The sequence below is a fragment of the Grus americana genome, chromosome 3, assembly GCF_028858705.1.
Source record: "Grus americana isolate bGruAme1 chromosome 3, bGruAme1.mat, whole genome shotgun sequence".
Taxonomy (NCBI): domain Eukaryota; kingdom Metazoa; phylum Chordata; class Aves; order Gruiformes; family Gruidae; genus Grus; species Grus americana.
In genome coordinates, this window is record NC_072854.1 from 100,783,324 (window position 1) to 100,809,615 (window position 26,292).

The window sequence follows — 26,292 nt, forward strand, 5'->3', positions numbered from 1 at the left end:
CGTAGTAACAGCCTCCAGGCCTTTGCTGGACTCCCAGAATCAATGCAATATGGACTGACGCCCTGGGGAGTGGCAAGTCTGAGTCATATCAGCAAAAGAAGAGTCTTCCTGAAACCATTTTATTACTATTATTTTTAGAGCTCATCTTAAGACAACCTGGATCACACAGCCCAATCGTTTCTTTTTCGTCAGCCTTAGTGCTTTTGTGCATGTGCTAGTATGGTGTTTTCCTTAGGGACTGGCTTTTCTAGAGGCGGTTTAATGCGAAAGAGAGAACAAAGTGCTGCAGTAGGTGATGGGGAGCGAGCGGTGAAACAATTGTGGCCCTACTGTTGGCTGGAGGACGGATGTGTTGTAAAAAGTCCTTCGGTATGCCTTGAGTAATTAGCAAATAATACTGGAATGTGGTAATGGCTAATGTCTGTGTTCTTTGTGTATTTACCATGGGTTTGTTTTGCCATTTTCAGTACCGTAGATGTAAATAATAAAAAAGAGTAACTATTGCAGGTATGCAGGCAGAGATGCGAGTAGGGTGTATCTCCCAAAGGAGGAGCGGGTGAGGTCTGCTGCTCCCTGCCAACACAGCGCTGCTCCTCGCCACGGACTCTCATTAGCCCTTCCTGGAAAACCAACTCCGCAGCCTGCGGAGGACTTGTGTCCTGGCTTTATCAAACCTTCCGGAGCGTTTGGGAGGCTGCGGAGCCCCGTGGTGAACTCCGCGCGGGCGGCGAAGGGCGGGGGGGGGCTGCCGGGGAGCCTTCCTGCACCACGGCGGCCCGGAGCTCCGGTCTTACGTTCAAGCTAAGCGGCGGTGCCGTTTCCGAGGACGCAGGGGGAACACCGCCGCTTCCTTTCCAACCCGGGAACGCCGCCGGCCTCCGGAGCGGCGCGGTGCTGTCCCCCGGCCCTGCGGGCGGGGCCGCCCCGCCGCCGGGGTCTCCCCGCCCGGGGGTTGCCATGAAACCGAAAGCAGCTCCCGCCCGCGGGGGCGGCGGCGGCAGCCGGGGGCGGCGGCACTAGCGCTTCCTCGCCGCGCCCCCCCGCACGGAGCCGCGCCCCGCGCAGCCAGGGGCGGCCCCGCACCTCCCGCGCCCCGCCGGCGGCGGCGGCGGCCACCGCGGCCCCGCCACGGCCCCCGCCCGGAGGGCAGCGAGCGCCGGCGCAGGTGCGGCGGGGCGGGGGAGGGGGGGAGCACGGAGCAGGCGGTGCCGTGGCCGTGCCGCGGGTGCGGGGGTCACGCCGGGGGCCGGGGTCGGGGTCGGGCCCGGCAGGTGCCGCCGCCGAGGCCGGGGGTGTGTCGGGGAGCGGGGCCGGGGCTGCGCGGGGCGGTGGCGGTGGGGGCTGGCCGGGCGCGGCCCCGGGTGGCGGGAGGCCCCGGGCGGTGGGTGACACCCTCTCTGAAGGCTGCCTTCCCGCCCCCTCGGGTCAGGGCGGGGGGAAGTCTGCGCGGCGCTTTTCTTTTTGCGGCGCTTTTTCTCGCATAAAAAGGATGCTCGTGTAGAAAACGTGAACTTGGTGCCCCCCGGGAGTTGTGCGCTGGTGTGGAAGAGCCCCTCTCTCATGGCGCTGGGGGTTTCCTCCGGTCTCCAGAGCTGAGCCCAGCCCCTGCCTGGCGGGCTCCGGCGCGGGCTGGCAGCGGGAGCTCCCCTCTCCTTTCAGGGAGGGATGCACCGACGCCGCCTTCCCCCGGCGGTGCCGTAGGGAGGTGTAGGCCCGGTGCATGCCTCCCGGGCCGGCAGGGCTGAAATTTTGGAAGCTGAGGAGGAAACAAAGAAGCAGCGACTGCTTGGACGAACGCCTTTGCGGCGGCTCTCATCTTTTTAAATGGCAGGGAACCGTAACAAGTATCCCCGCTGGTGTTAATTGCGTTCTGCCGGGGGGAGGGAATTTCCCCTCTGTGTGTGTGCCGTGAGACCCAGCCAGCCCTCTGACTTTCCCCTCATTCCCAGCGCTCCGGGAGCGCACTGAGGCACTAGGCTTTCACTAAATACTTTCAACACTCTTAAGATTTAGAAGGAAAAATGGAGAGCTCCTATTGTTACGCTTCTTGAATTGCTTTGCCTATTGTTAGCTTGGCTGCGCCTTCCCGGTGCCAGCCAAGAACAACTTTCCTCATAACTTCCGTTTTATAAATATGGGATGGCTGAAAGGAGTGCAGCGATGCACTAAAAATAGCTGGGTGTATTCAGGTCAGGCATGTCTCCAGACTGGCAGCAGTACCGTGGTCGTATTTTTAAACCGCCCCAGCTGATTCTACACAGAGCACGCGGATTTAACGATGAACGTAAAATTGAGGGGCTCCGGGACACTCCCGTGCAGGAGTACGGGCCTGGCTGGTATTGCGCTTCATCTTGTTTCGTCTGAGGACTGCGTTGCATTGTTGCTTTTGATCTTAGTGCCAGCCGTGGTGGTTGTGTGTTACGCTTGTCCTAAACCCACCCAGAGTAACTTCCTTTGCTGTTAGCCTTGATTATCTTTTTTACTTTTGTCACGTGGGGATGTGTTTGTCGTGGATGAGGACCCCGGTGTGCCGGGAGCTGCATGAGCTGAGGGCAAAATCACAGCCCTTGGCTGAAGGGGATTTATAGCTCGAGGAGGGAGGGAGGGATGCGCCTATGTCCAAGAGCGATAGGAGACAGTGGGACCCTCCGGGCCGGTGTGATAGTTGGTGGTCACAGCTTATCAGAAGGCAGTTGTTCCCAGCTGATTGGCAAAGGAGATCTGACAGAAGAGATTTGAAGTAGAAAATCTGGCTAATATCCCACCAAAAAAAATCTGCCCTCCCAGTATGCGTTTGCTCAAATACGTAACAAGAAGGCAGGGGAGCCTGGTATCATCGTGAGATGAAACCAGCCCTTTCAAACCACCGGAGGTGATGCAGAGGCAAGTGGAGGGAGATTAGAACAGGCTTTGAAAGTCAAGAGGTTTTGGTCCAGTGAGGAAGTGGAGGGACAGACAGAGAGGTGATGTGGTTTTAGCTGTGGCTTTGAAAAATGATCCCTGCGGCAGCACCCTGGGTGAGTAAATAAGTAAAAGATTGCATTTTAAGAGAAACGAGCATTTGGAAAACCAGAAGATAATGATGATGATGATGATGGACAAAGAGTTTTATTTGTGTAAGTGGACAAGAAATAGCGTCATACAGACATATGAAGCAGGACAAGTTGGTGAGACATTGTGAAGCTCTAATGCTTTAAGCCTGAGAGAGAGAGATGAAGGTTATGGACCCAAGTGGAATACGGGCTGGCTGTGTCGGGTTTGGACACCGAGGGGCTGTGCAGAAGAAGGCCTGTTGGGGAAAGGGGGGGGGGAGCTGGCTACCCCCGAGCTGGTAGTCATCCATGGCCCAGATGCTGGAGGAGAGGCTGAGAGCTCAGCTTCTGCAGGAAGGTGGTCTGTGGCAATAGGGCACGTCTGTGAGTAGTTGGCAGGAAACTTTGGCTGAAGACATGTAAGCTGCTGAGATAAGATTCAGAGTAACATCAGGAAGGAAGAAAGAAAAGCTTGTGGCACTCACAGAAACTGTGGAGGGCACGGGAGGTTGAGCCAAAGGAGTAATTGCGGAGTTTAGAGAGGATGAGAAATGACATCCGGGAAGGGAAAAGATTTTAAAGCTGGAAAGCTGCTGTTGGAGACTTTGACAAAAGGCATTTCAAATGAGTGCAAAGAGCAGAAACCAGACAGCTCTTTATTTCACCCCTCGGGCTCCCTAATCAGTCTCGCTAAGACAGGAGCATAGTTTTTGCATAGCCATCAAAGCGCAGAGCTGTGGGCCGGCTCAGGAGCTCTTCGGTCTGCGCTGCGTATAGTTTGGGTCACTTTGCCACGTCCCTTCGGTGGGCAGCTGCGGCCTTGTAGGGTGCTTGATCTCCCAGGCTTTATTTGTGGCCTGTCTTTAAGCTAACCTGTAGCCCTCTGTCTTCTCCAATTCTTTGCCCAAACCCTTTGTTTTTACATAAATAGATGCTATTTATCATCAATAAATAACTGACTATGGAGAGGTGTTCCTCTCTCTGGCTTTCCAGGGAATCTGTAGGAGTTATAACATTTCTTGGGGTCCTTGATCTTCTTGAGAGCAGTTTGTGGTGGCTGCAGTGATACAGGGAGTTTCTTTCATCTCGCAGACGTGCGGTTCTCAGCGGCGGTTAGCGGCCTGCCCGGAGCAGCACGCCAGCCCGAGGGGATGGTGGTGGGGATTTCAGAACCTCTTCTTTTGCTTTCTGGACCTTTTCTGTCCAAGTTTCTTGGCGAATGACCGCGAGGAGTTAATATTCACGCTGTTAGTCGTCATTCCCTTATCTGCGCTAGCTTGGGTTGCAACGTGCAGTTGTTCCACCCTCTTCCCTCAGCCCAGGAGAGAAGCTAACCTCTTTACCCCGGTGCGTGGCTGGGCTCAGGAAGGTGAGAAAACTTGAGTCATGCACATTGTTAATAAAAATGTTGCAAAAATTTCCATGGTCTCCCCAGCTCGGCCTTGCAACAAATAAATAAGTGTGTGAGAAAATGTCTGTGCTCTAAACCACAGTGGTTTTAATATGGGACTACCCGGAGTGCTCTGTAGTTAAGCATGCTTGTCTCTGCGAGGGGGACTGATGAAGCAAGTTTTTGTATGTAACATACTGGCATTTGCATACAGGGAGTCTCTAAGGATGTGTTGCTGTGTGCTTATTTTGCAGAAGATAATATCGAAATGTAAAAGGTTTTTTTTTTATTGTTGTTATTGCACAAAGCCACCCAGTGACTAACCAAACCTCAAGGAGAGGAACAATCTGCAAAGCAGTTTTTCCTGAAGTAGTCGCTGCGAGGCACACGATGCTCAGACCTGTGCTAAGTCAAACGGTTTTCAGTCTTGTCCGCTATATCCGTGCACTTGAAATTGGAATGCGGCCCTTACTAACTACGAAAGAAGCAAAAATCAAGGGGTTAGTTTCTTAACATTGCCTTAGCGACAGCAGGGACAAACAGTTGCCAGGTCACGTATTCAATGAAAGATATCATGGAAGGCTACTGGGCGCTATCTGCAAAGAAAAAAATCTTGCCCATTTGTCTGTGTCACCGTCATCAACATAAACCCTTGTGTCATGGCAGTCTTTTACTGGGGAATTATGAACGTGCTCCTTGGTGACGCCTGAGATGCACCTTGAGGCCGCTAAAACCAGTGACGTTGTTCACTGCTAGGAGCAATAAGGCTAAAACCGGTGCCGACAGCGAGAGCGGGGTTGGATGCCACCCACAGCGTGTTAGTATCCTTCCTACGCGGCATCTCGCCTGATGCCAAAAGGGATGGTTCTGCCCACCGCAGGTCCCTGCGCCTTGCTCCCGCACTCGTCCAGGCCGGTGGCAGCGGCAGGGCTTGCTGTGCCTGGCTGCGGCAGCGTGCACGGACAGGCGGCAGCGGTTTTCAACTGCAGGCTGGATTTAGAGAAGGGGCTGCGTGAAAGCGCCACCTCAGTTTGTACCTCCGTAAGTCTCCAGCCGGTCCTGTTTGATCTCATGGGAAGGACTTCTTAGGAACACATCCTTCTCCCTGGTCTTTTTAGGAAAAGAACATGGTGACAATCTTTTCTGTCACTGCTTTCCCAACAGCAAGTTCATGGGGACCCCGATAGCATTTGGGTTTTGACTTAGCAGTTACCTTTCAGTGAGGACTGTGACTAGAAAAACGTGTGTCCATATGTCATCAAATACATATGCGCATTAGAGAAAAAATCCACTGAGCTCATGAATTCCTGAGGCCGCAGCGGGGGGAATCCCTGGACCTAAGGGAATGCGTCAGAGGAAAGGTGTGGCCTCACCAAAGGTTGAGTTCATCCTAGTAATTCAGACGAATAACCATTGAGTTGATTCATAGGTTTCCATATACATGCTGATTAAGTTCTTAATTTAGACTAAGTCAAAGGGCCAGGGGCATGGAAAATTACAACCAAGACTGTCTTATGCCTTGAGTAGGTATTCATGGCCAAACCAACTGAATGGTCGAAGCAACTGAAGTCCTGGATAGCGCGTCCCCTTGGGGCAGGGAAGGAGACGTAAACTTAAAAGCCCCTAAAACCTAGTTCTGCAAAATGCGTAATGGCCTATTGTTTGTTAGGAAAAGTGAGGATGCCACTTGGGTTAAAATACACTAAAAGAATAAAACAAACCCGAAACAACCCATTAGTTGTCTTGCTCTCCGTCCCTTACTGTAACCTCTTTTCAGTCGCTTTTGTTTCTTTATGTTGTTTTTGTTTCTCTCTTTCTTCACTGTTTCCTAAATGCTGTTGCTGTCTGTCCTTTCACTCACCTTCATCCCCTTGAGCCTGCTTGAAGCTTGGTCAGGGTTTCAGGACCGCAGTTGGCGCTGGAGGAGATCGAGGGCTGCCCACCAACAGTAACACCGGCCTAATGCTCTCTACTCATCTGCAGAGTGAAATTGTTTAAAATTAAGCTCCTGCTCCTACTCAACTTCTCCATTTGGGGTTTTCCCCAAAGCTTCCCAGAAGCAGATGGCGCTTCCTGGAGCCACGCTCGCAGAGCACTACGCTTCTGCAGCGCTGCCTTCTCCCCACGAAACCGGCCAGATCCCTCGTGCCTCCAGAGCTGCCAGGTTCAAGGCAAGCCCACGTACGAGCAGCTCTGCTGTTCTGAGGTCAACCTGTGCAGAGGTTGCCGACAGCTTGACCAGGATGCACTCTGAGGACATGAGTTCATGGCAAGGACGAAAGAATATCTTCTGGTTTGAAAAGCTCGACTGTAGAAGTTGAGCTTAGGCTGCATCAAGAAATCCAACTTGGATCAATTTAATTGATCCCATAAAGAAGCAGCGTGGCTTCGAATCGATGCCTTTCCCTTTGCCACCGACTTCAGCAATGACTTGTCTGTGCCAGACCTTCGGGGAAGGCTCAGGAAAACACGCAGTAGGTTGAGATGCCTCCTGGGAGAGGGGAGATGGAAACTGCACCAGGTTAGAAATGCCCCGGGAGCAAGCTGTTTAAAGGGAAAAGGCTAAAGAGGGTATGTGTGGCATTAACTACAAGTTGAATAGAAGCTTTCTTTGGAAAACTAGTACTTTAAATAACAGGAGACCTAAAAATTATTGCTTTTATAGAAAATAAGATACTTTACTTTAGGGGAGGGGCAAAAAAAAAAAGAGACTAGAAAGCCAAGGGAGGGGGCAGAGGAGAACAAGGAAAGAGTGGGGTTAGAGATGGAGCCTGTGGCACTGCCGCAAGGGCAGCACGTGCTGCGCTGGGGAAGGAGGCTCACAGACACACAGACAGACACACAGACACACACACTCTCTGAGTCAGTGGAGATGAAAGCCGCCAGGAATCCTGTGTGCACAATTAAGTGCAGGCTACAAAATCATTAGGGCTTATGTCCACTTAAATTATTAAAACTCCAAATATAAACGAGTATTTTCTTAAAATGGATTTTATCTCAGTCGGAGAGTTCTGGTGTAAATGCGAAATGCCCGTGCAGCCTGTGGTGTGAGTTGATGCAGTCGCTGTGCCCCAGCCGGTGCCGTTTCCTCCGTGAGCCGTCCCTTCGCTTCCTGCAGCGAGCGGGTCCCCCCGGGCTCGCCAGGGCTACTGTGGAGGGATTTGCAGGGTTGGACCTGGGTTTTCCTTACATCCTTACGTGTTTCCTGCTGCCCGTGTATTTTTTCTGTGGTTACATCACTTGCCACTTTTGTGAAAGGCGAAAACTCCTCTGTGTCTCGGACAAAAACTCGAAGAAAAGTTCTTGGTGACCTTGTGTTGCTCCAGCTGGTAAAATCTGCAGTCCCTACATCAACGCAGTAAGAGAAAATACTTTTCAATGGCTTGCCTTTTCTCCTAACAGTTTTGAAACGTTTTTAGATGTGATCTTTTCAAAGCTACGCTGGGGGATTTCCACTCCCTTGCTGTTTTAAAATGCTCGTACTGTTGTTTTAACCACAAAGCTTACACTGGCGCACTCTCTCTCTTGCTCTCTCTCTCTCATTTTCTCCCCATTGAGGACCAGCTACAGTTTTCAGGTACGGCTTTACCGAAACGTGTCTTGTTAATGCCGGCAGGAACCTACCGTTGTTAGAATTATTTCTCATCTCTGAAGGGCTTTTCAGGCGTGAGCTGTGGCACACGGGGGTGTGAGCGGCGCGGGGCTGCGTTAGGGGAAGGCTGCAGACCCCGAAACGTCTCAGGAACCGAGTTCACCCCTTGAATCGGCAAAGTGGTGCCGGGGTGCTGGGGTGTCGTAGAGGTGAGTGGCGGTGCCTTCTAACTAAAATTTCTGTTGGCGGTAAAACGTTACAGAAGTGCTGGGAATAAAATTATTTTCCAGCCGTGAATGAGATTATTTTAAGACAAAATTTTTCCGTATTACTGTAATAATATTGTGTTGATTAGATGTAAAGAGTTTTCTGGATAATATAAAATAAATTAATGAATGATTAAGAGATCCAGGGAAAACAGCAGATGTAGCAAACAAGCAAGGTGTCCATAAAATCAAATCTACTTCAGTGCCAGACACACTTTGTTAGTTGTAAGAGCGTATTGGCTTAAATATTTTTTTTTAAATGCTATCTGTGTTGTAATCTATGCCTTAAAAAACCCAATGAAGTCTAGTCTTATGGGAATTTATTGTAATGCTTGACTGTAACTCTATGCAAAGGAAGCCCTACCATCTTACTCTGCCTAGTGAAAATTTGCCTATGGAGATTAGCAAATCGATGCTTGCTTAGTAAGGTTTTACTGTGCTTTGAGAATAAGGTAGTGCTGGAATTTGAATTGGGTAATATTGTCTGTATAGAAAAGAAGACAAATTTGTTCTGTTGTCCTCTGCAGCAACATCCCCTGTGGGGCCTCAGGCACAAATCCAATAGGAAATTATGACTGTTAGAAATAATCTCTCCTGGGTACCAGCTGGTCACTGCACCGTGGTTTTTAAGCGACTAGGACAACAGCAGAGCAGCTCCCGAGGCTGACTTGCTGCCAGGTGAAGTAGGAGCGAGCCCGGCATCTCAGTGGTGGGTCTGCGTTGGTGCAACAGGGCATCCTTTCCCCCTGGGCTGGGGGGGCACAGATGGTGCAGCCGGGGTCCTTCTCCACCGCGGGCACTCTGCAAGTGCGTTTCATTGTCAGCAGTCAAAATGTTTTAACCCTTTCTGGCTTAGATGATCCCACAGTGATGTTAGGTGTCATCACCTGCTGTTTTCACATGACTCCATATAAACTGCCGTATCTTAAATATGTATTTTAAAGTGTGTAGGTATTTACAGTCATTCTTTAGCAGACTCTGTCACCCGTTCCGCTCTGTATGTTAAGAGTTGGGGCATACGTTTCTTGTCGCCAAAATGCAGAGCTTTTGTGAAGGACCGTATTTTAATAGTTCACCATATAACTTTGTTATTTTAATTAAAAAATTCTGGAGGCAGCTAATCTACCTGGTTTATAAGGCAGCTCGGAGAGGATCATTTTAATGCAATATATGTTCCCCTCCATCATATTTCTCCCTGTCAGCTCCCAATGAAATGAATTGATCTTAGACCTCTAACGTATGTCGAATTTGACAAAACTTTCCCCATCATGACTAAGACAGGCTTCCAGTTCTGACATGCGATAAAAGGTAAATAATTTTCAGAGGGAGGGACAGGGCATCTTTTAAGACTTGTCCTTACCAAGTCCCTAAGGGCAAAGGAATGGAGCTGAACTAGAACCAGGATTGTAGGAATATAGGTATATAAGTTTTTTCCATGCCTCTTATATGTGTTTCATGGAGGCATGGTACGTAAGGAAGCGATCACAGTGCTTTTTACTGAACAATCCCCCAATTCTGGAGGGGAGCCGAGCGTTACCCTCCCATCACATGGTGACCCGAGAGAAGCCATGCTCTCAGCCCCTATTTGCTGGGCAGCAGGACCAAGGGTCCCGTCTTCTTGTCCATGCGTGATCACCAAATCTGTGATAACAAGAGAGAAAACATGAAAAACATATTCTCTTTAAAAAGAACCACCACATTATAGGGATGTTTTTCCCTGTGTGCAGTAAGTATGTTTTCGTGGCTGAGACAAGTTAACCTGTCCACAGCAGTTCAATGTGATGTCGGTGTTGCGCACCACTTCTCTCCATCTTGACTGCCGGCGGTGTAGATAGGCAGCAGCACTGCCGGAGGGGAACTGTTTGAAGGTGGCTTTGCAAATGTTATCATAATGGCTATATTATTGTAAGTCCATGCTGATTTTTCTCCTTATTATCATGTTTTGCTTGTCTCTTACTCAGTTTCTAAACGGTAAGATATACTAAGTGTGGAGCATTTCAATGGAAAACGTTTGGGCTCAGTTTGGGGTGGTGGTAGTTAAAACAGGATAGCCCACATTTAAGAAAGTTTATTTTTATTACGAAAATTCTCCCCCTTGGATTCTTTCTAGTGAGGTTAAAGCATCTGCGTACAACGCAGTTATAGAAAGAGTTGTTCCAGAAGCGTTTCGTGTGCGCTGCTGTCGGTGCAGGCAGGGCTGGGGTGCTGAAACGGCAGGAGGGTGCAGCTGGGAGTTTTGTGCTGTGCCGCCATTGAGCTCCCACTCTTGGGTAGCTGTTTGCAGGGCTCAGGCTTAGCTGCTAGTGATTCAAAGTGCTTTTCTATGTGCGGTCAGAATGAATTCTCTTTATCTCAGTATATGGAAATCCTTTTTTTTTTTTTTTTGGGGGGGGGTGTAGATTTTCCGTGTCCATAGATGGGGGGTTTTCACGCGCGTGCTGTCACAATGAATATCCCTTTGCCACCTGCATTGTGCATCTGCCACAAGAGCATCATTATGCAGCATGAGTCCGCCGCTCTCTAATATTTTAAAACAGCATTACAGTTGACACACGTGCTGAAAAATCGCAGTGTACACAAAGAAAGGATGCCTTCCCGTTGCTCTTAGCTGTGAACAGGCAGAAGTGAAAGCGTACCTCGTCTCCTACGCAGGCCAGACATTAGCGTAAGCAGGAAATTGATTCAGTTAACCATCGGCGTGCTCTGGCTGTCATAAAAAAAAACTTTTTTCCCTGACGATTTCCCTTTGGTTTCAGTTCAGAGAGCACAGGCGCGGGAGGCCAGAAGTGGAAGAAGAGCTTCTGCAATCTGCCCTGAGTCACCCGTGGGTGCTGGGCTGGGAGTTACACGCCTCCGGCGATGGTTTGGATCCCATCCCGCCGAGCGCTGGCCGGCGGTAGGTTTGGCACAGGGCTGCCCTTTCTCGGCTCCTCTGAGCCTGTCTCCCCCGCTGATTCCCACGGGCACCTCTCCAGCTTGGGCGAAGCATCGCCATCCACAGGCCTTCTCCTGAGGCAGCCCCTTTCCTCCAGCAAAACAGCTGCAAACCCCCCGCAAGGCTGGCAGCGGCGGCAACCGTCCCCAGTCTTCTGGGCACCCGGAGGTTTGCGTTCTGCCCCGGGAGCAGGCAGGCTCGCCCGTTGCCTGAAGTGCTCTTCCCTGCGCCCCGAGGTGCCCTCAGCTGTGCAACGTGCTCCTGAGCGAGGCTGAGGTGGAGGAGACGCTTTCCTGGAGATACCGAGAGCCTCCTTTTTCAGGAATGGGATCTGGGTTGGGGATATCAGTGCGTTATGAAGGTGTTTAAGGAGATAAAAGTTCTCATTTCGGCAAGAGAGCTGGAGGACGTTGCACCACAGCGGAGTGCTCCTTGCAGAAAGAGATGGGAATGAATGTGCTTGATTTGATTAGCAGCGAGAGCTCTGAAGGAGTTTCGGGATGGGATTTTGGGCTGGTGACTGTGTTTCTTCTTAATGCTTCTTCTTAATGTTTCTTCGTAACGTTTGTAACATTGTTCACCCCAGCTGGAACTACTTCATGACTTAAGGTAGACCCTTAAAAGCAAAAGTGGGTAAAACATAGATTGTTGTGGTGGTGGCGGTGGTGGTTTTTTACATGTTTTTACACAGTGCAGCATTAACTTGCTAAACCATGCCATCAGATGATATAACTCCTGGAGTGTAACAGGACTCGGGAAATTGGATGCCACATAAGTGGGAGAGAGCAGTAGTAAGAGAGAGGAAGGAAACGTGTTTCGGGGTTCTCACCAACCAACGACAGAATGAATTTGTAGGAAATTTGTCCTGCAGGTAGTCTGTGCTGTGGAAGTTAAGGTGGCAGCTCTCCGTCTGCCTTTGAAGCAGCAGGCACGCTCTGCTGCTGGCGTCTGCTACGGAGGCAGCCCAGGCACGAGGCTAGTAATACCTCGGGCTGCATTTTGGCATCTCTGGTTGACGTGAGGAAAATAAAATCGCTCTTTATTAAGCGTCAGAGAACCAAGAACCAACATGGACAATCATTTCTGGTCTGAAGCAGAAGGCTGTTCATTTGGAGGGAGCGAACAGGGTAATTTGCAAACTCCAGTTGGAATAATAAGTCTTTATGCCTGGAATATGATTAGGGCTCACGTTCCTATGGGTTACCAACATGAGTTGTGCTGGGGTAAGTCTGACATTCAGCCTGGTGGAGGGCAGGGAGGCTCTCACAAGCTGGGCAGGTAAATACCGCGTACAGCCCAGAACAAGCGTGCTGAGTAAGAGGCACGTAAATGTTTGTTGTGAAATACGCTTTCACTGGTTAAGTGCTTTGGCTTGATTTTGAAACAGGTACTTTACCTGGCGACAGAATTTCCTTGCCCAGTATGGGATTTTACAACAACAAGGAAAATGGATGTTGCTTTCCGAAGGCCAGGAGGCGTGTGGCAGTGCTTACGCTCTGCGTAGCGCAATACTAATCACTGCTTTCGTGGGCCAGGAATCCGTTGCAGCAAGGAGGTAGGGCAGTATATCAGTAGTTGGCATACGGTTTAATGCCAACCGTAAGGTTATTACTGGTGATGAGCTGGCCCTGCTTCCCTAGGAAAGCAGCAGGTACCCTTGGTGACCCTACGGAGCTGAGTCAGAGCTCTCGGAGAGGTGCTGGTGCCAGTAAGAGTGACTCGAGTGACTGACAGGGAGGGTGATGCACACAGGGGAGAAGCAGCTTCCTGCAGCACAGCGATAAAATTGAGCACTTCCCCCTGTGAAACGATCTGAGAGCTCAGGTGCGTTGCGCTTTTGTACACATCCTGTAAGGAAAAAATATCTTCTGAATGCAAAGCCGCAAGAAATGAAAACCGGATGTGTTGGGTTTGCGTGGCAAGGTTTTGGTAGCAGGGGGGCTACAGGGGCGGCTTCTGCGAGAAGCTGCTAGAAGCTTCCCCTGTGTCTGATAGAGCCAATGCCAGCCGGCTCCAAGACAGGCCCGCCGCTGGCCAAGGCCAAGCCAATCAGCGCCTCTGTGATAACATATTTAAGAAGAAGAAAAACACTTAGAGAGAGAGCTTTTGCAGCCGGAGAGAGGAGTGAGAAGATGTAAGAAACTCTGCAGACACCAAGGTCAGTGCAGATGGAGGGGGAGGAGGAGCTCCAGGTGCCAGAGCAGAGATCCCCCTGCAGCCCGTGGTGAAGGCCATGGTGAAGCAGGCTGTCCCCCTGCAGCCCATGGAGGAAGGATGAGGGGGTGTAGCGATTCCACCTGCAGCCCGTGGAGGACCCCACGCCGGAGCAGGTGGAGGCACCTGAAGGAGGCTGCGGCCCGTGGGAAGCCCACGCTGGAGCAAGTTCCAGGCCGGACCGGTGGACCCGTGAAGAGGGGAGCCCACGCCAGGGCAGGTTTGCTGGCAGGACTTGTGACCCCGTGGGGGACCCACGCTGGAGCAGTTTGCTCCTGAAGGTCTGCACCCCGTGAGAGGGACTCCATGCTGGAGCAGGGGAACGATGAGAGGAGTCCTCCCCCTGAGGATGAAGAAGCGGCAGAAACACCGTGAGATGAACTGACCGTAACCCCCATTCCCCCTTCCCCCTGTGCCGCTGAGGGGGGGAAGGTTGAAGCCGGGAGTGAAGTTGAGCCCGGGAAGATGGGAGGGGTGGGGGGAGGTGTTTTAAGAGTTGATTTTATTTCTCATTCCTCTACTCTGTTTTGCCTAGTAATAAATTAGATGAATTCCCTCTCTAAGTTCGGTCTGTTTTGCTCGTGACGATAATTAGTGAGTGATCTCTCCCTGTCCTTATCTCGACCTGCAAGCATTTTGTTATGCCTTTTCTCCCCTGTTTAGTGAATGAGGGGAGTGAGAGAGCGGCTCTGGCGGGCACCTGGCCCCCAGCCAGGGTCAACCCACCACACCGGAGTGGTTCTAGGTCTTCAGCTACTTGCAGAAAAAGTATTGCAAGATTGAGGGACCAGTGGAAAATCTCAAGGTCTGTGACTTAGGGCTGGAAACAAATGTTGCTGATTTTTCCTATTAGAAAACTAAGACTGTATTCTGTGGTGTGTATGAGCTTTGATAGGTCGCGAAAAAAACTTAGATCACACTTCTGATTGCAATTTTGCCTTTTTTTTTTTTCCCCTCCAACATTTCTTTCAGGTAGGATTAATATAGCCAAGAACTTGCACATAAACAAGTAAAACTTTCAAAGAACAGGATTAGAGTTTACTGCTATAAATGAGTGATCAACTGAGAAAAGAAAGATGTCAAGTTAAGAGGCTCTGACTCCTGTCACACCTAAACTGAAGGTAAAATCCCCTTGCTGCTTTTTTTTTTTTTATGTTCCTTGCTGTAAACCACAAAGCCATCTCTTGCTTGAACCAGAGCAATGAACTCATAAAGTCATGTGGGTGGCCTCTACGTTAACTGTAGTCTTTCCTGGTGGATGCTGGGGCCAAGACTTGGCCTCTGCTTTCCCCAACCTTGTCTGTGACTTGTACTTTTTTTGAGACTAAGAGCTCCTTCGAGAAAATTTAAAAAAAACATAAGATATCTTTATTCTGGGGAATAATTTTCAGATCGTGAAACTCTTTTCTGAAGAAGTGTGCTTTGGTGCTTGTCGCATAACCATCGCTTCGTGGTTCACTGAGCATTTTGTTGTTCTTCCACAGCTGGCACCACATTTTCCCTGGAGATCTGTCGCACCCTGCTGCAGATGCCAGCCCCCCCGCGAGCGACAGCCACAGCCTGCTGCAAGGGGTAGCGAGGCGGCCTCGCTGCCGGTGAATATTTGAAGGGATTCTCCCTGCGCCTGGTTCCCAGTGCAGCTCCCATGGCCTGTGACGAACCCGCGGGTCTCTCGGGCATCTTCACGCGCCAGAACTCTGCCAGCGCCATCTCTCTGGACTTTGAGCCTGACGCCGACTACAAGTTTGTCGAAACCTTAGAAGAACGGTACAAGTGCACCTACTGCCACCTCGTCCTTCGCAATCCCCACCAGACGGGATGCGGCCACCGATTTTGCCAGCAGTGCATTCTTTCTCTGAGGTCAGTGCAAACCCCTTCTGCATCCACAAGCTCCCCGTCCTCCCCTTCCTAAAAAGAATTCAACGCCTTCTGTAAATCAGCAGTGAGCGCCATAATGATAGCATTGATCTGATAAAACGCTGAAGGAGTCAAGGGAAAGACTCTGTTGAACTCGATGACTGTGAGCTCAGTGTTTTAAAGGTGTCTTTCAAGACCTTACCCGGTGCTGGCAACTGCAGGGAAGTCAGCGTAAAGAAATTTTTGATGTAAGCTCAAGCACTACTGCGTGAGAGGCAGTCTCTGTCTGTCTCGTATTGTGCCGTTCAGGTGAATTTGTTCCATTAATGTCTCACGGTGTTGGCACTGGTGGTTAGATTAAGCTGTTTTCATTTGCTTCTGTATGATTTCTTTGATGTTAGTGGAGTTATAAAACTGATGTTAGTATTACCCGATACTACGGTCGGACCGCGAGGCTGCTGGCATCCATCTGCTTGGGATTTACCTGCAGGTACAAATGAGTTTACCCTGCAGACCTGTCTGGAAACTCATTACGTACTGTTTGGTGCACCTGAGGGCAGGATTTGGCCCGGGAAGGCTGCAGAGAACCCCCGTTGTGTGGATGGATGTCTCCATTTACCTTTTATGAATTTTAGATGCTTTGTGTTTGCTGCTTTCTCTCCCTGGGTTGCCTGCTTTTTGCACTGCCTCAAAAAGTGTTTTATTGTCCTTTATCGTAGGACTTCTGGAAGCCTTTTAAGACAGGAGCCGTTAGATCTTCTTTTACGGGCATAGGAAGGAGCGCGCTGTTTGCGCAAGGCAAAGGCTGGGTTTAATGCACGCGATGGGAGTTTTTCAGAGATGACATTTGTGAGCAGCAGATGGCCAGAGACTGACAAAGTCCTCATAATTAAAAACCATCTTATTAACGCTCATAGGACAAACTCTGCTTTCTGTTACATATTTGCTGTTGCAGCTTAATACCCTCTTAGAGCTGTGGGCAGAATTTGGCTGTGTCATTGCCAGATGAAAGTGGTTTTGAAGCACTTTTTGGGGTTTTATGGTATCTAGTACTGACCTCTGCCAGAGTCAGGTTCTAGCATAGCCCAATTTCATAAAATCAATTAAGTTTTCTGTGGATTAACATGACTCTTCTTTTGATCTAGAGAATTGAATGCAGTACCCACCTGTCCTGTCGACAAAGAAACAATAAAAATGCACGAGGTAAGTGGCTGTAGTTTTGCTTCAGCAGTCAACATCTGCATGGAAAAGGCAAGGCAGCTGAGAACAAGGTGGCTCTTGGTCTGCAAGTCCCCAGGGGCAGAGCAGTTTTTGTCTCTGAAACGATGCTAAGGGAAGCGGGGTATTCAGTGATGCTCTCCCAGAAAGGCAGTACGAATGTATAGCTAAAGCTTTATTTTATACCTTATGTTCTGAAGTTATTTCGGTTTAGTCCTCTGTTTTCCCAGTAAAGTGTCAAAGATTTTCACAAAGCGTTAAATCTTCCCTAGCCGTCAGACGTCTTTTTTAGTAGAGAGTTTATTGACTTGCCTTTTTAATGCCCCATCTTGCTGGGGGATCTTGTTTATTTGATTGTCTTGGGTTTCACTTGGTTATAATATGCTGCCTTAACCATTTCCATTATATTTCATTAATCCTGCAGACTTAATCTACTTTTTGGTAGCTTTTTAGAAGGAAAGACAAGTCCAGGCTTCTTGTTTTGGAAGCTACTGATTTTTTTGTAAGGGATTCATTTGTCCTTGTTTATATGCCAAGTATGCTACGTACTTGGTCCTGCCAGAATGAATTTTCCAGTGAAAATCAAATGTTTCTTTCCTCTTTCTCTCCTTCTCCTGATAGGAAATTGTAATCAGACTGTCCACGTGATTTTCGTTTTTCACTCGCTTTCTTCTACTCTGTGCAAATTTTGATGGCAGTGGTGCAATGTGAGCAGCTTTATAATGCTTGTTACAGGAAGATCTCTAATTAAGACTGAAAGTTTGCTCTGGGGGCTTAATTTGCTTCTGCATACACAACTGGGAACAGTGCTGTTTCTCAGAGTCTATAGGAGGGATATCTCAGCACCATCTCCATCCCAAAGGCGCTCTGCACTGCTCAAACACCGGAGGAGCGCGCACAGAGCAGGTTTGGCCTTTGGGGCGCGTTACCTCCAGCTGCTTTCTTCTAGATACAGGCGGGCTCTGGCAGCGGGTTTGGAGCTGCTGAGCTACTAATTCTGCTGGCTGTGGGATGGATCAGCATCTGTGGAATAACTATGTGGGGAAAACCCCCTATGCTTATTAGAGTTAATTCATATTTTTAGTATACATTTTCAATAGGAATTGTCAAGAACCATACTCACAATTATGGAGTCTACACTTGTGTGCTTAAAAGATTTGTTGCGATGTTTTGCTCTTTTATACTCTGTATAACATCCTGTGTGGCTGCAATATGAAGGCTGGTTTGTTTCCTTTACAGGTATTCAAAGACAACTGCTGTAAAAGAGAAGTTCTCAACTTGCATGTGTTCTGCAAAAACATTCCTGACTGCAATTCAAAAATAATTCTGGGACGATATCAGGTTAGTTTGATCAAATTTTGAAGCCTTTATTTTCATGCGAACTCTGTGTATTTATTATAAGCTAAATTCCAGTGTTTCTGTCTTCTTCAGAGCTATTGTAGCAATGTGGTTTCAGTACAAAGATTATGACTAGCTATACACTGTAAGTAACAAATGTTAAGCTCAAAATATTATGGCTGCTAGCTTGTTCCAGCTTTGTCTTAGGTCATTTGTTTAATAAGAACCGTTTGCTTTATGTAGCTTTAGTATATCCATAGCGTCTATACATACCTTCTGTATGCTTAGGCGCCACGTCATGGTTGATTCGAGGTAAGTTGCCAAGACATACTGGCCATTTGGGCCTTTTTTGGGGTATCAACTGAATAAAAAGTGGGAGTCATACAAAGGACTCTCCAAATTTTCATGTTCACTTTAGTTCTGAGGTTGGAGAAGGAAAAAGTTTAAGGAGGAAAGAGCGTTTGGAGTTTTGTTTGTTACCAAACTGCAGAACGTTTCTGTGGGTCTGTTGGGCACCTGCAGATGCAGTGAAACACTGTGGGGTTTAATTTGCTGTTGCCTGTTGCAGGAGCATCTTCAGCAGTGTTTGTTTGAAAGCGTGCAATGCACTAATGATGGATGCTGTGATCAAATTCTTCGGAAAGACTTGAAAGAGCACTTGAGCCGGCACTGTAAATTTCGAGAAGAAATGTGTCAGTACTGTAATAAATATGTGGTGTTAATTAACATAAAGGTAAGATTATAAACCATTCCCTGGGAATCCATAGCACGTGTTTCCTCTTAATGTTGCTGAACGAAAAGTTTCCAGCATTGCAATGGGGCTTGACGACTGAAACAAAATTTGGCTGAGTAGCTGAAGGAGAAAGTAGAAATGTGCTTTAAATAATACCGATTACTGCTGCTTTCTTATGAACAAGTGTGATATGGGGCTTGCACGTGTATGTTTGGGATTACTTTTTGCATGCCAGAATTAATAGCTTCCTCTACGTATGCTACACTACAAAAATGCAAACCATTGCCTTGTTTTGTTTCTTTTTCCCCAGAATCATGAGAAAAATGACTGTCCTGACTATCCTGTGCCTTGTCTCCAAAACTGTTCACAAATAATTCTGAAAAAGGAGGTACTATTGTTTTTTTCACATGCTGGGATTTAGCAGATCACGCACGTTTATGAAAACTGAAAATTACGTTGCAGACCACATCGGCCCATGCCAATAAAACTACATTGCTCTGAGTATATTCTTTCTTTGGTCCTAGAAGTGATCTATGACCCATCTTACAAGCGAAGTATTCGGTCACTGCAAAGCATTGGCATTTTGCAGCATGGAGAAAATATCTGGCTTGCTTATTGACTCTGAATACTCATTTTCTTCTTTACGTGCTCAGTGGTGTCATGACATTGGCCTTTATTCACCCTTTATGCAGGCATTCAGATTTTGATCAGTGCGGCAAGTTCCTTAACATTTATTTCATTGCAAGTTTCTTTGTTAATACATGCAGATTGAAAAGCACCATGCTGTGTGTCCTGAGGCAGAAGTGGACTGCCCGTATAAGCAGTACGGCTGTCTTGTAAAGGTACTGTTTTATAGATCTTGTTTGTACTGGGAGTGGAATTTGTCTCCCAAACCAATCGGAGTAATTAATCAAAATAACCAATTTTTGTTCTTTCACAACCATTTCTAGTATTGGCTAAGATGCTGTTCTAGAGAATCAGGACTGCCATTCCCCCATTTCAAAGCACAGAGGAGACATTTTAAATGCTTGCGTCAATACATTTTTTTACTAACAGCTTCAAAAATCTGTGTATCTTATTATTATTTTATTCCTTCACTTCCCCCTCTACCTCACTCAGGTTAAAAGAGGGAAACTTGCTGAACATGAAAACAGTGCCCTGAGGGAACACATGCTGCAGATTTTAGACAAGAACTCCCGGTTGGAAGAACAGGTAAATCGTATTTAACAAGCACTCTTCAGCAGTGCTTGGCTGGTTGGAGGATGATACGAGATTCTGCATTTGTTGCCTGGTTTAGCTCAGCTACATTTTAAAGGACTGTTTTTACCGTCTTTGCACATCTCAGAAGTCAGAATAAGCTCTTCTAGTGAAGTCAGTCAATTAGATGGAAACCTCTCTGTGCTCAGGCACATATATTCTCCACCAAGCACGGTGGGAGGCTCGTTGCCGTTGCTCACATCATTTGCCTTCAGTCTCTGCTTACAGCGGATACGAGGTTTGGAAGTACACCATTTTAAAGTTTCAGAGGCCAGTCAGATTGCTCTGACAAGGAGCCTTTAGATGCCCAAGTCACTCCCTCTGTAGAGGCAGCACGGAGTAGTGCAGAGCGAGTCACAAGCACGTTTCCGCTCACGATCTTTTCTGGGTGCGTGCCCAATCCTACTAAGGTGGATGCATCCAAACTGATGGTTGACTTACTCTGCTGCTTGTTTATGTTAAAAATAAGTGCCCCAAAGTGCTCCAGCTTGGGTTTGGAGTTAGTATCCCTCACTGACTCATCTCTTTTACTCGTTAGACCTCAGTAGAGGGGAAGAAAAAAATCCACACATGCCCATGTGTGCTTGTAAGTATGTATTATCCCCTTATAAAGCCAAGTGGATCGTCATGATGGGGATTAGAGATACACATCTCTTTGCACTTGTTGCCACACAGATCTATTAAAGAATATGACTACCTTATGTTCCATTCCTGTCAGTGCTTATCCACGAATTGTGAATTAAGTAGTGCTATATCTAGCTAAGCTAGAGGCTTTGCATTGTCAACTTTTCCACTTTCTCCTATATAGTCACATATGTTTTAATTTGATCATTGTATATTTTGGTGTGCCTTAGCATTTTTTACTGGTTTTTCCATCTGTAGATATCTGACCTGTATAAGAGCCTGGAATGTAAAGAGATTAAAATCCAGCAGCTAGCAGAGGCCATTAAAAAGTGTGAGAAAGAATTCAGACAGTTTACGCAACTGTTTGGTAAAAATAGCAACTTGATGGTAAGCACGCAGGTGAGACATTAACTTTATCTTTTTTTGGCCAATTGCTTTCTTGTATCCTTGAATGTGTTTATCCAGTAATAGTTGTTAGTATTTGTTATTGCCCTGCTATTAATGTCTCCCAGACACTTTGCAAGCCCTTCTTGGTTTTTCCCAATACAGTATTGTCTTTTCCTTTTAACCGACAAAGAAGTTTGGATATCTGATCTAGGCAAAAAGCACTGTATAAATCCTCACGGCCAGATCCTCATGGCAAATGTAAATTTGAATAATCAGTTGAATGCAGTGATGCAGTACAAATGGATCTGAGTAAGGGATGGCTTCTCAGTCACTAAATCATAGAATCATAGAATGGTTTGCGTTGGAAGGGACCTCAAAGATCATCTAGTTCCAACCCCCCTGCTACAGGCAGGGACACCCTCCACTAGACCACGTTGCCCAAAGCCTCATCCAACCTGGATGGCCAAATCAATTGTGAAGGAGCATTTGGATATGTTCCTAAGCCAGCAGAATACTTTCAAATACACCATACAGTTGATATTGCTGACATGCTAAGGGCTTCTTTTTCTTATTTGAAATGAAATGGCTTATTTTATGAACGTGTCTTGTCTCCGCTTCCGCCCTCTTGCAATGACATGAACTGGGAAGGCGCTGGCCAGTCACCTGGATAAGTCTGCACGCCTGGAATCACAAGTGAAGCAGCTAATACAGATGGCAAACCAGCAGCAAAGTAAATTAGACTTGCGACCCCTGTTTGACACAATTGAAAATGTAAAACAGAAGATTGCCCTGATGGAGACATACGATCAGCGCTTGGGTGTGTTGGGATTTTCATTTCTTTTCTGCACGGGCGTGGGGTTTTTTGTGATTTACCGATGGCGAAGTAGAGGCTCTGGTGCTGCAGTCAGTCACTTGAAGCTATTAGCCAGAAAGGGCTTTCTTCTTGCTTTCTAAGAACAAGCTGTGGTGGTGCGCACTGTGCCCTCCTGCCTTCCCCTACTCCACAATGTCTCCCGAATTCCTGGGACGCTGCAGGACCAGAGAGCTGGGCTTGGTCAGGCTGGTGCACTGTGATGGAGGCAGTGGTACTAGCCATAGTCTGGCATTAAATCTTGCCTGTAGTTACTGGGTTTCCTTATTCCCCTACCAGCTGCAATTACAATTAAAAAAAAAGTTAACAGGTGTAGTAACACCAGTTAGCAGCCTGTACTCAGGCTTGAGTAGTTCAGTCTTGCCAGCTTGAGTCTGGTTTTGTATCTAGCCCTCCAGCAGTTTTATTTTACCAAATGTTTCTCTCTCTTTCCCACCCCACTACCCTCCCCCCCACCCCAAGTTGTTTTGGAAGGTCAGTCCAGCAAACATGATCTCCAGATCAATATTCACAAAGCACAGCTCAATAAAAACGAAGAACGATTTAAGCTTTTGGAAGGCACATGCTACAATGGGAAATTAATCTGGAAAATCACAGACTACAAGATGAAGAAAAAAGAAGCGGTGGAAGGCCGTGTGCTCTCCATATTCAGCCAGCCCTTTTATACCAGCCGCTGCGGGTACAGGTTGTGTGCGAGAGCCTACCTGAACGGGGATGGCTCAGGAAAGGGAACACACGTCTCTCTCTACTTCGTAGTGATGAGAGGGGAGTTTGACTCGCTGCTGCTGTGGCCTTTCAAGCAAAAAGTTACGCTTATGCTTCTGGACCAAAGCGGGAAAAAAAATCACATCGTGGAAGTTTTTAGAGCTGACCCCAATAGCAGCAGTTTCAAAAGGCCGGACGGAGAAATGAACATTGCCTCCGGATGTCCGCGCTTTGTGCCACACACGGTCCTGGAGAACACAAAGAACACCTACATCAGAGATGACACTCTGTTTTTGAAAGTGGTTGTGGATTTAACCGATCTGGAGGAATTGTGAAAAACGTGCCCAATCAATGTGACAGCTTTAACCGTTGAGAAACGCTTTCTTGGTAACTACCAGACATGCAATTGTGAATTGCCACTAGTCAAGCTACTGATAATGTTTTGAGGCTTTTGGACCGTGTAACAGATAATGAATCACCAAAGCATCAGCCTTTCCTTTTTTAGCCTTTTCTTCAAGACTGCATTTTTAAGGCAGCTAGAAGTCCAGTTTGATGCGAACATGCATTCAATCCAGGCTTGGCCCAGTCCAGGCTGGTGGGAATGCCTGGCTCCCACCACCAGACTGGTGTTTGGAGATGAAACTCCTCCAGTAAGCCCCCTGGAGCCCAAGCAGGCCTGTGGGCTCCCGTCCCTCACACAGAATTGAAGCCATGCCCGAGCGTGCAACTGCATTTCACCTGTCTGAAATGGAAACATTTCAACATTGGCACATTTGAATCAATGTATTCTGATCCCTCCATCTCCTGGATTTTTGAAGCTGGGAGAATGGCCGCAGGCAGGCAGGGAAAACATTTGCCTGGGATCTTGCATCTTTTATTTTTGCTTTATTGCTTTTTCCAGAAAGCCCAGAGGAAGATGCCAATGCCTCTTACTTTTCTAGCCTGATATGTCAGCTGTATAGAGTACCCCCAGGTCACAATAGCTTTGTTATCTCCTTTCCGTTCCTGCCTAGTGCCTTGGGACTGATTTCCGTTGGTGGTAAACATCCACAGTCCCCACCTGAAATCAAAAGAAGCCGCAGGCGCTTCTCACCTCTCAGGACACGGCCAGAAGCGGGGTACTCGGCCAGCCTGCCAGCTCTTGGCTGCGCTGCTGGAGGAAGGGAGGCAAAAATCCTGTGCTTTTGCTCCAACATCTGCACAAAAAGAGATGTTTTCTGGCCTACCAGCTCTACAGAAGGCAGGAAGAGCTTTGGATATCTGCTTGGGGAAAAACCCACGTAACATGCACTGTTCCCCTCTGCTAGAAATTTGGATGCTTGGGAAAGGAGGGGGAAAATGGATTAGGGAGTGAGGTTGCTGTAAGAACCCAGTTCTCACAGGTAGTGCAGCTGTAGTGTTCGTTAAAGAGCAATACAGCTGCTGAGTAACGATGGCTAACTATGAAGTACGTCTGAAGATCTTCATTTTTATTCCAAGTTCTCCCCAAGGCAATGTGTGCATTGTTATGGGGTTTATTGAGACACACTAAAACCACCAAGATCAGGCACTGAGGAACAAGTGACAAAGAATCCATGTGCCTTTCTAAAGCCTCTTGGGTGCCTGTAAGAGGGATGTAATTTTGCACACTCGGTCATTTTGTTAGTACAAGTGACAGAATATTGTGTCTGTCGTCTCTCACGGATCAGGTAGTGAAACACCGCAACGTTATCCATTGCTCCTGCAGTCCACCGGCAGAGCAAACCTGGAGCTTGTCAAGAGGCAGCAAGAAACCAAGCTGGGTTTAGAGTAAGAGCAAACTAGGCAGGATAAAAATCAAAACTGGGCACAGACTGCAAGGTATAAGGTAGAAAATTCAAGAGGGCAAATGTGGCAAAATCAAAAATGCCCTGTCTGTGCAGGAGGTTGATATCAACTGAAACGATACGATTCGGGGATCGATACTAAGAGGAAGGCAAAATACCGTATTTTGTCTCATTGCTAGGCATTTATTTTCCCAGACAGTTTCTAGGACATAATTCAGACACAACTATTTTAAAATTCAGGGGCGGGAGGGAAGAGACCTTAGTTATCTGTACCTTATGGTGGGTTAGCACATCCAAAATCTTCCTTTTGATCTAGATGTCCTTTTTGTTGTACGATGTTAGGATGTACTGGGCCACTGTAGGGGCTTTCTGTGTTCCCAGGGACAGATGGTAAGGGCCAGATTTTATTCTTTTGTATGGCCATGACTGACTTTAAGACTCATTTTGGCCGTACAACAGAGAGAATTAGGTGTCATGTCCCTAACACTTTGTTACAGAAAGAGCAAGCTTGGTTTGAAAATGGTGTGGCATTCTAGGACATCGATCCCAAGCCTCGGACGTGGACTTCATGTCGATTATTACTTTAATATTTGTCATGTAACTCTCAAAGTGGCACAACTAGCATAATAACCACTACTAACTGACGGAAACGTACCACCCATGTTTCCTGGGACTCTCCAGTACATTGAGTGTAAAATACAGAAAGCGATAAAGAACCCGCAGAATCAAGGGAGGCAAGGAGGGAAAGGATGCGGTCTGTATCCCGGCAAATTCCCAGCCCTCTCCACCTCCAACACCCCAAGCGTAAAATGGGGATAATAATACTTGCAGAAGTGTTAGGACTATTTAAATGTTTGTGAAGAATTTTGAGCATGAAAAGAGCTAAGTATTATTAAAACTCCATTTCTAATTGTTAGAGTAGGTGATGGCATAGTGACGTGGATAAGTGTTTAGTGTGTTCCTGGGCAGATTCTGAAAGCATGTTTGGTTTTAGCCAGTCTGTACTGCAATCGCTCCTCTATCTACCAGTTGGGTTTAGCTTTTAGCCACGAATATTCCTTCTAAAATTTTGAAGCACAAATGATTCATCCTGGGTGAAGGAAACATCCCTTTTGAAATACTGCCTGTTTTATAAAGAATTAGTTGAGAAAATTATTTTTTTTAAAGACAACCTTCTTTAAATTGGTTCTTTTTATTACAGCAATTGAGAGATTTATGTTAAAATTTTCAGCAATTTTTACTACTTGTAAACAGGATTTTAAATTTCATCCCATTCCTAATAAAGAAAAAATGTCATATAGCATGAATTGTCGGGAAGAATTTTGATGTTGCATGAAAAACACCAAAAAAACTTTTCAATTATAGTGTACTGGGTAAATAACCAAAAGAGCGTAGGGTATTTCTACATCAGCATACAGGATGTTTTTAATGTATTTATTGACAGTTTGTAGTTGTTTAAATATGTCTTACTATGATACGGGCATTTTTCTAGCCAAATGTTATCACTGTATATGTAAACTAATGTAAGAATAAATAATTTTACCATCCTTCTGGAGTGAGTGTGGCATATATTCCTTTTGGCTGAATTTAAGCAGACTTTAGAAGGATGTGGAGTACTGGATATTTTTTTACAAACCAAAAAAACCCCACCCAACACTGCTTTGGATTAAGAAGCAACGTGCTTCATAGATACTTTGGTTTATACTTGAATATCGTAAAGCAGCTGCACACAGAAGTACAGTAAATTCTAAGCTAAGCTAGATCAGACAAAGATCCACGAGGTCCGAGGATCCATGGGGATCAAAGCGGGACATTATTTCTGTTTGGAGCAGGTTTGGGTTCAGCTGAGGTTGGATTTGTTTCAGTTCAGGCCAGTAATAGAGGACTTGTTTCATATCCCATGGTTACTTGATGCTTGAGAACATGGTATTTTAAAAATGGGAATGGAAGGCTTGGTGGGGTTAAGTCCAAAGTGTTGGAAATGAGCTTGGGAAAAATGTTAGCATCTGACTCCCGTTCCTGTGTGAGAGCTCAAACACTCACTCGGTGCCACGGGGCGTCCCAGTAA

The 26,292-nt window shown here is 47.2% G+C and overlaps 1 protein-coding gene across 8 annotated transcripts; it reads left to right on the forward strand.

Moving 5' to 3' along the window:
* Positions 1-870: 870 nt before the first annotated feature.
* Positions 871-25,771, forward strand: TRAF5 (TNF receptor associated factor 5). Of its 8 annotated transcripts, none has more exons than XM_054819536.1 (13): positions 871-1,165; positions 8,077-8,223; positions 14,402-14,550; positions 14,914-15,289; positions 16,432-16,489; positions 17,744-17,845; positions 18,411-18,575; positions 18,886-18,963; positions 19,343-19,417; positions 19,695-19,787; positions 20,715-20,855; positions 21,492-21,660; positions 22,177-25,771. In XM_054819536.1, the coding sequence occupies exons 4-13, from the start codon at positions 15,075-15,077 to the stop codon at positions 22,752-22,754; spliced, it is 1,674 nt and encodes a 557-aa protein (XP_054675511.1). In that variant the 5' UTR covers positions 871-1,165; positions 8,077-8,223; positions 14,402-14,550; positions 14,914-15,074; the 3' UTR covers positions 22,755-25,771. The 8 variants fall into 8 exon arrangements, with proteins under 8 accessions (XP_054675511.1, XP_054675509.1, XP_054675513.1 ...); XM_054819535.1 differs by lacking the exon at positions 871-1,165 and adding an exon at positions 7,248-7,780; XM_054819539.1 differs by lacking the exon at positions 871-1,165 and adding an exon at positions 7,248-7,780 and having other exon boundaries at positions 14,406-14,550.
* The last annotated feature ends 521 nt before the right edge of the window (positions 25,772-26,292 follow it).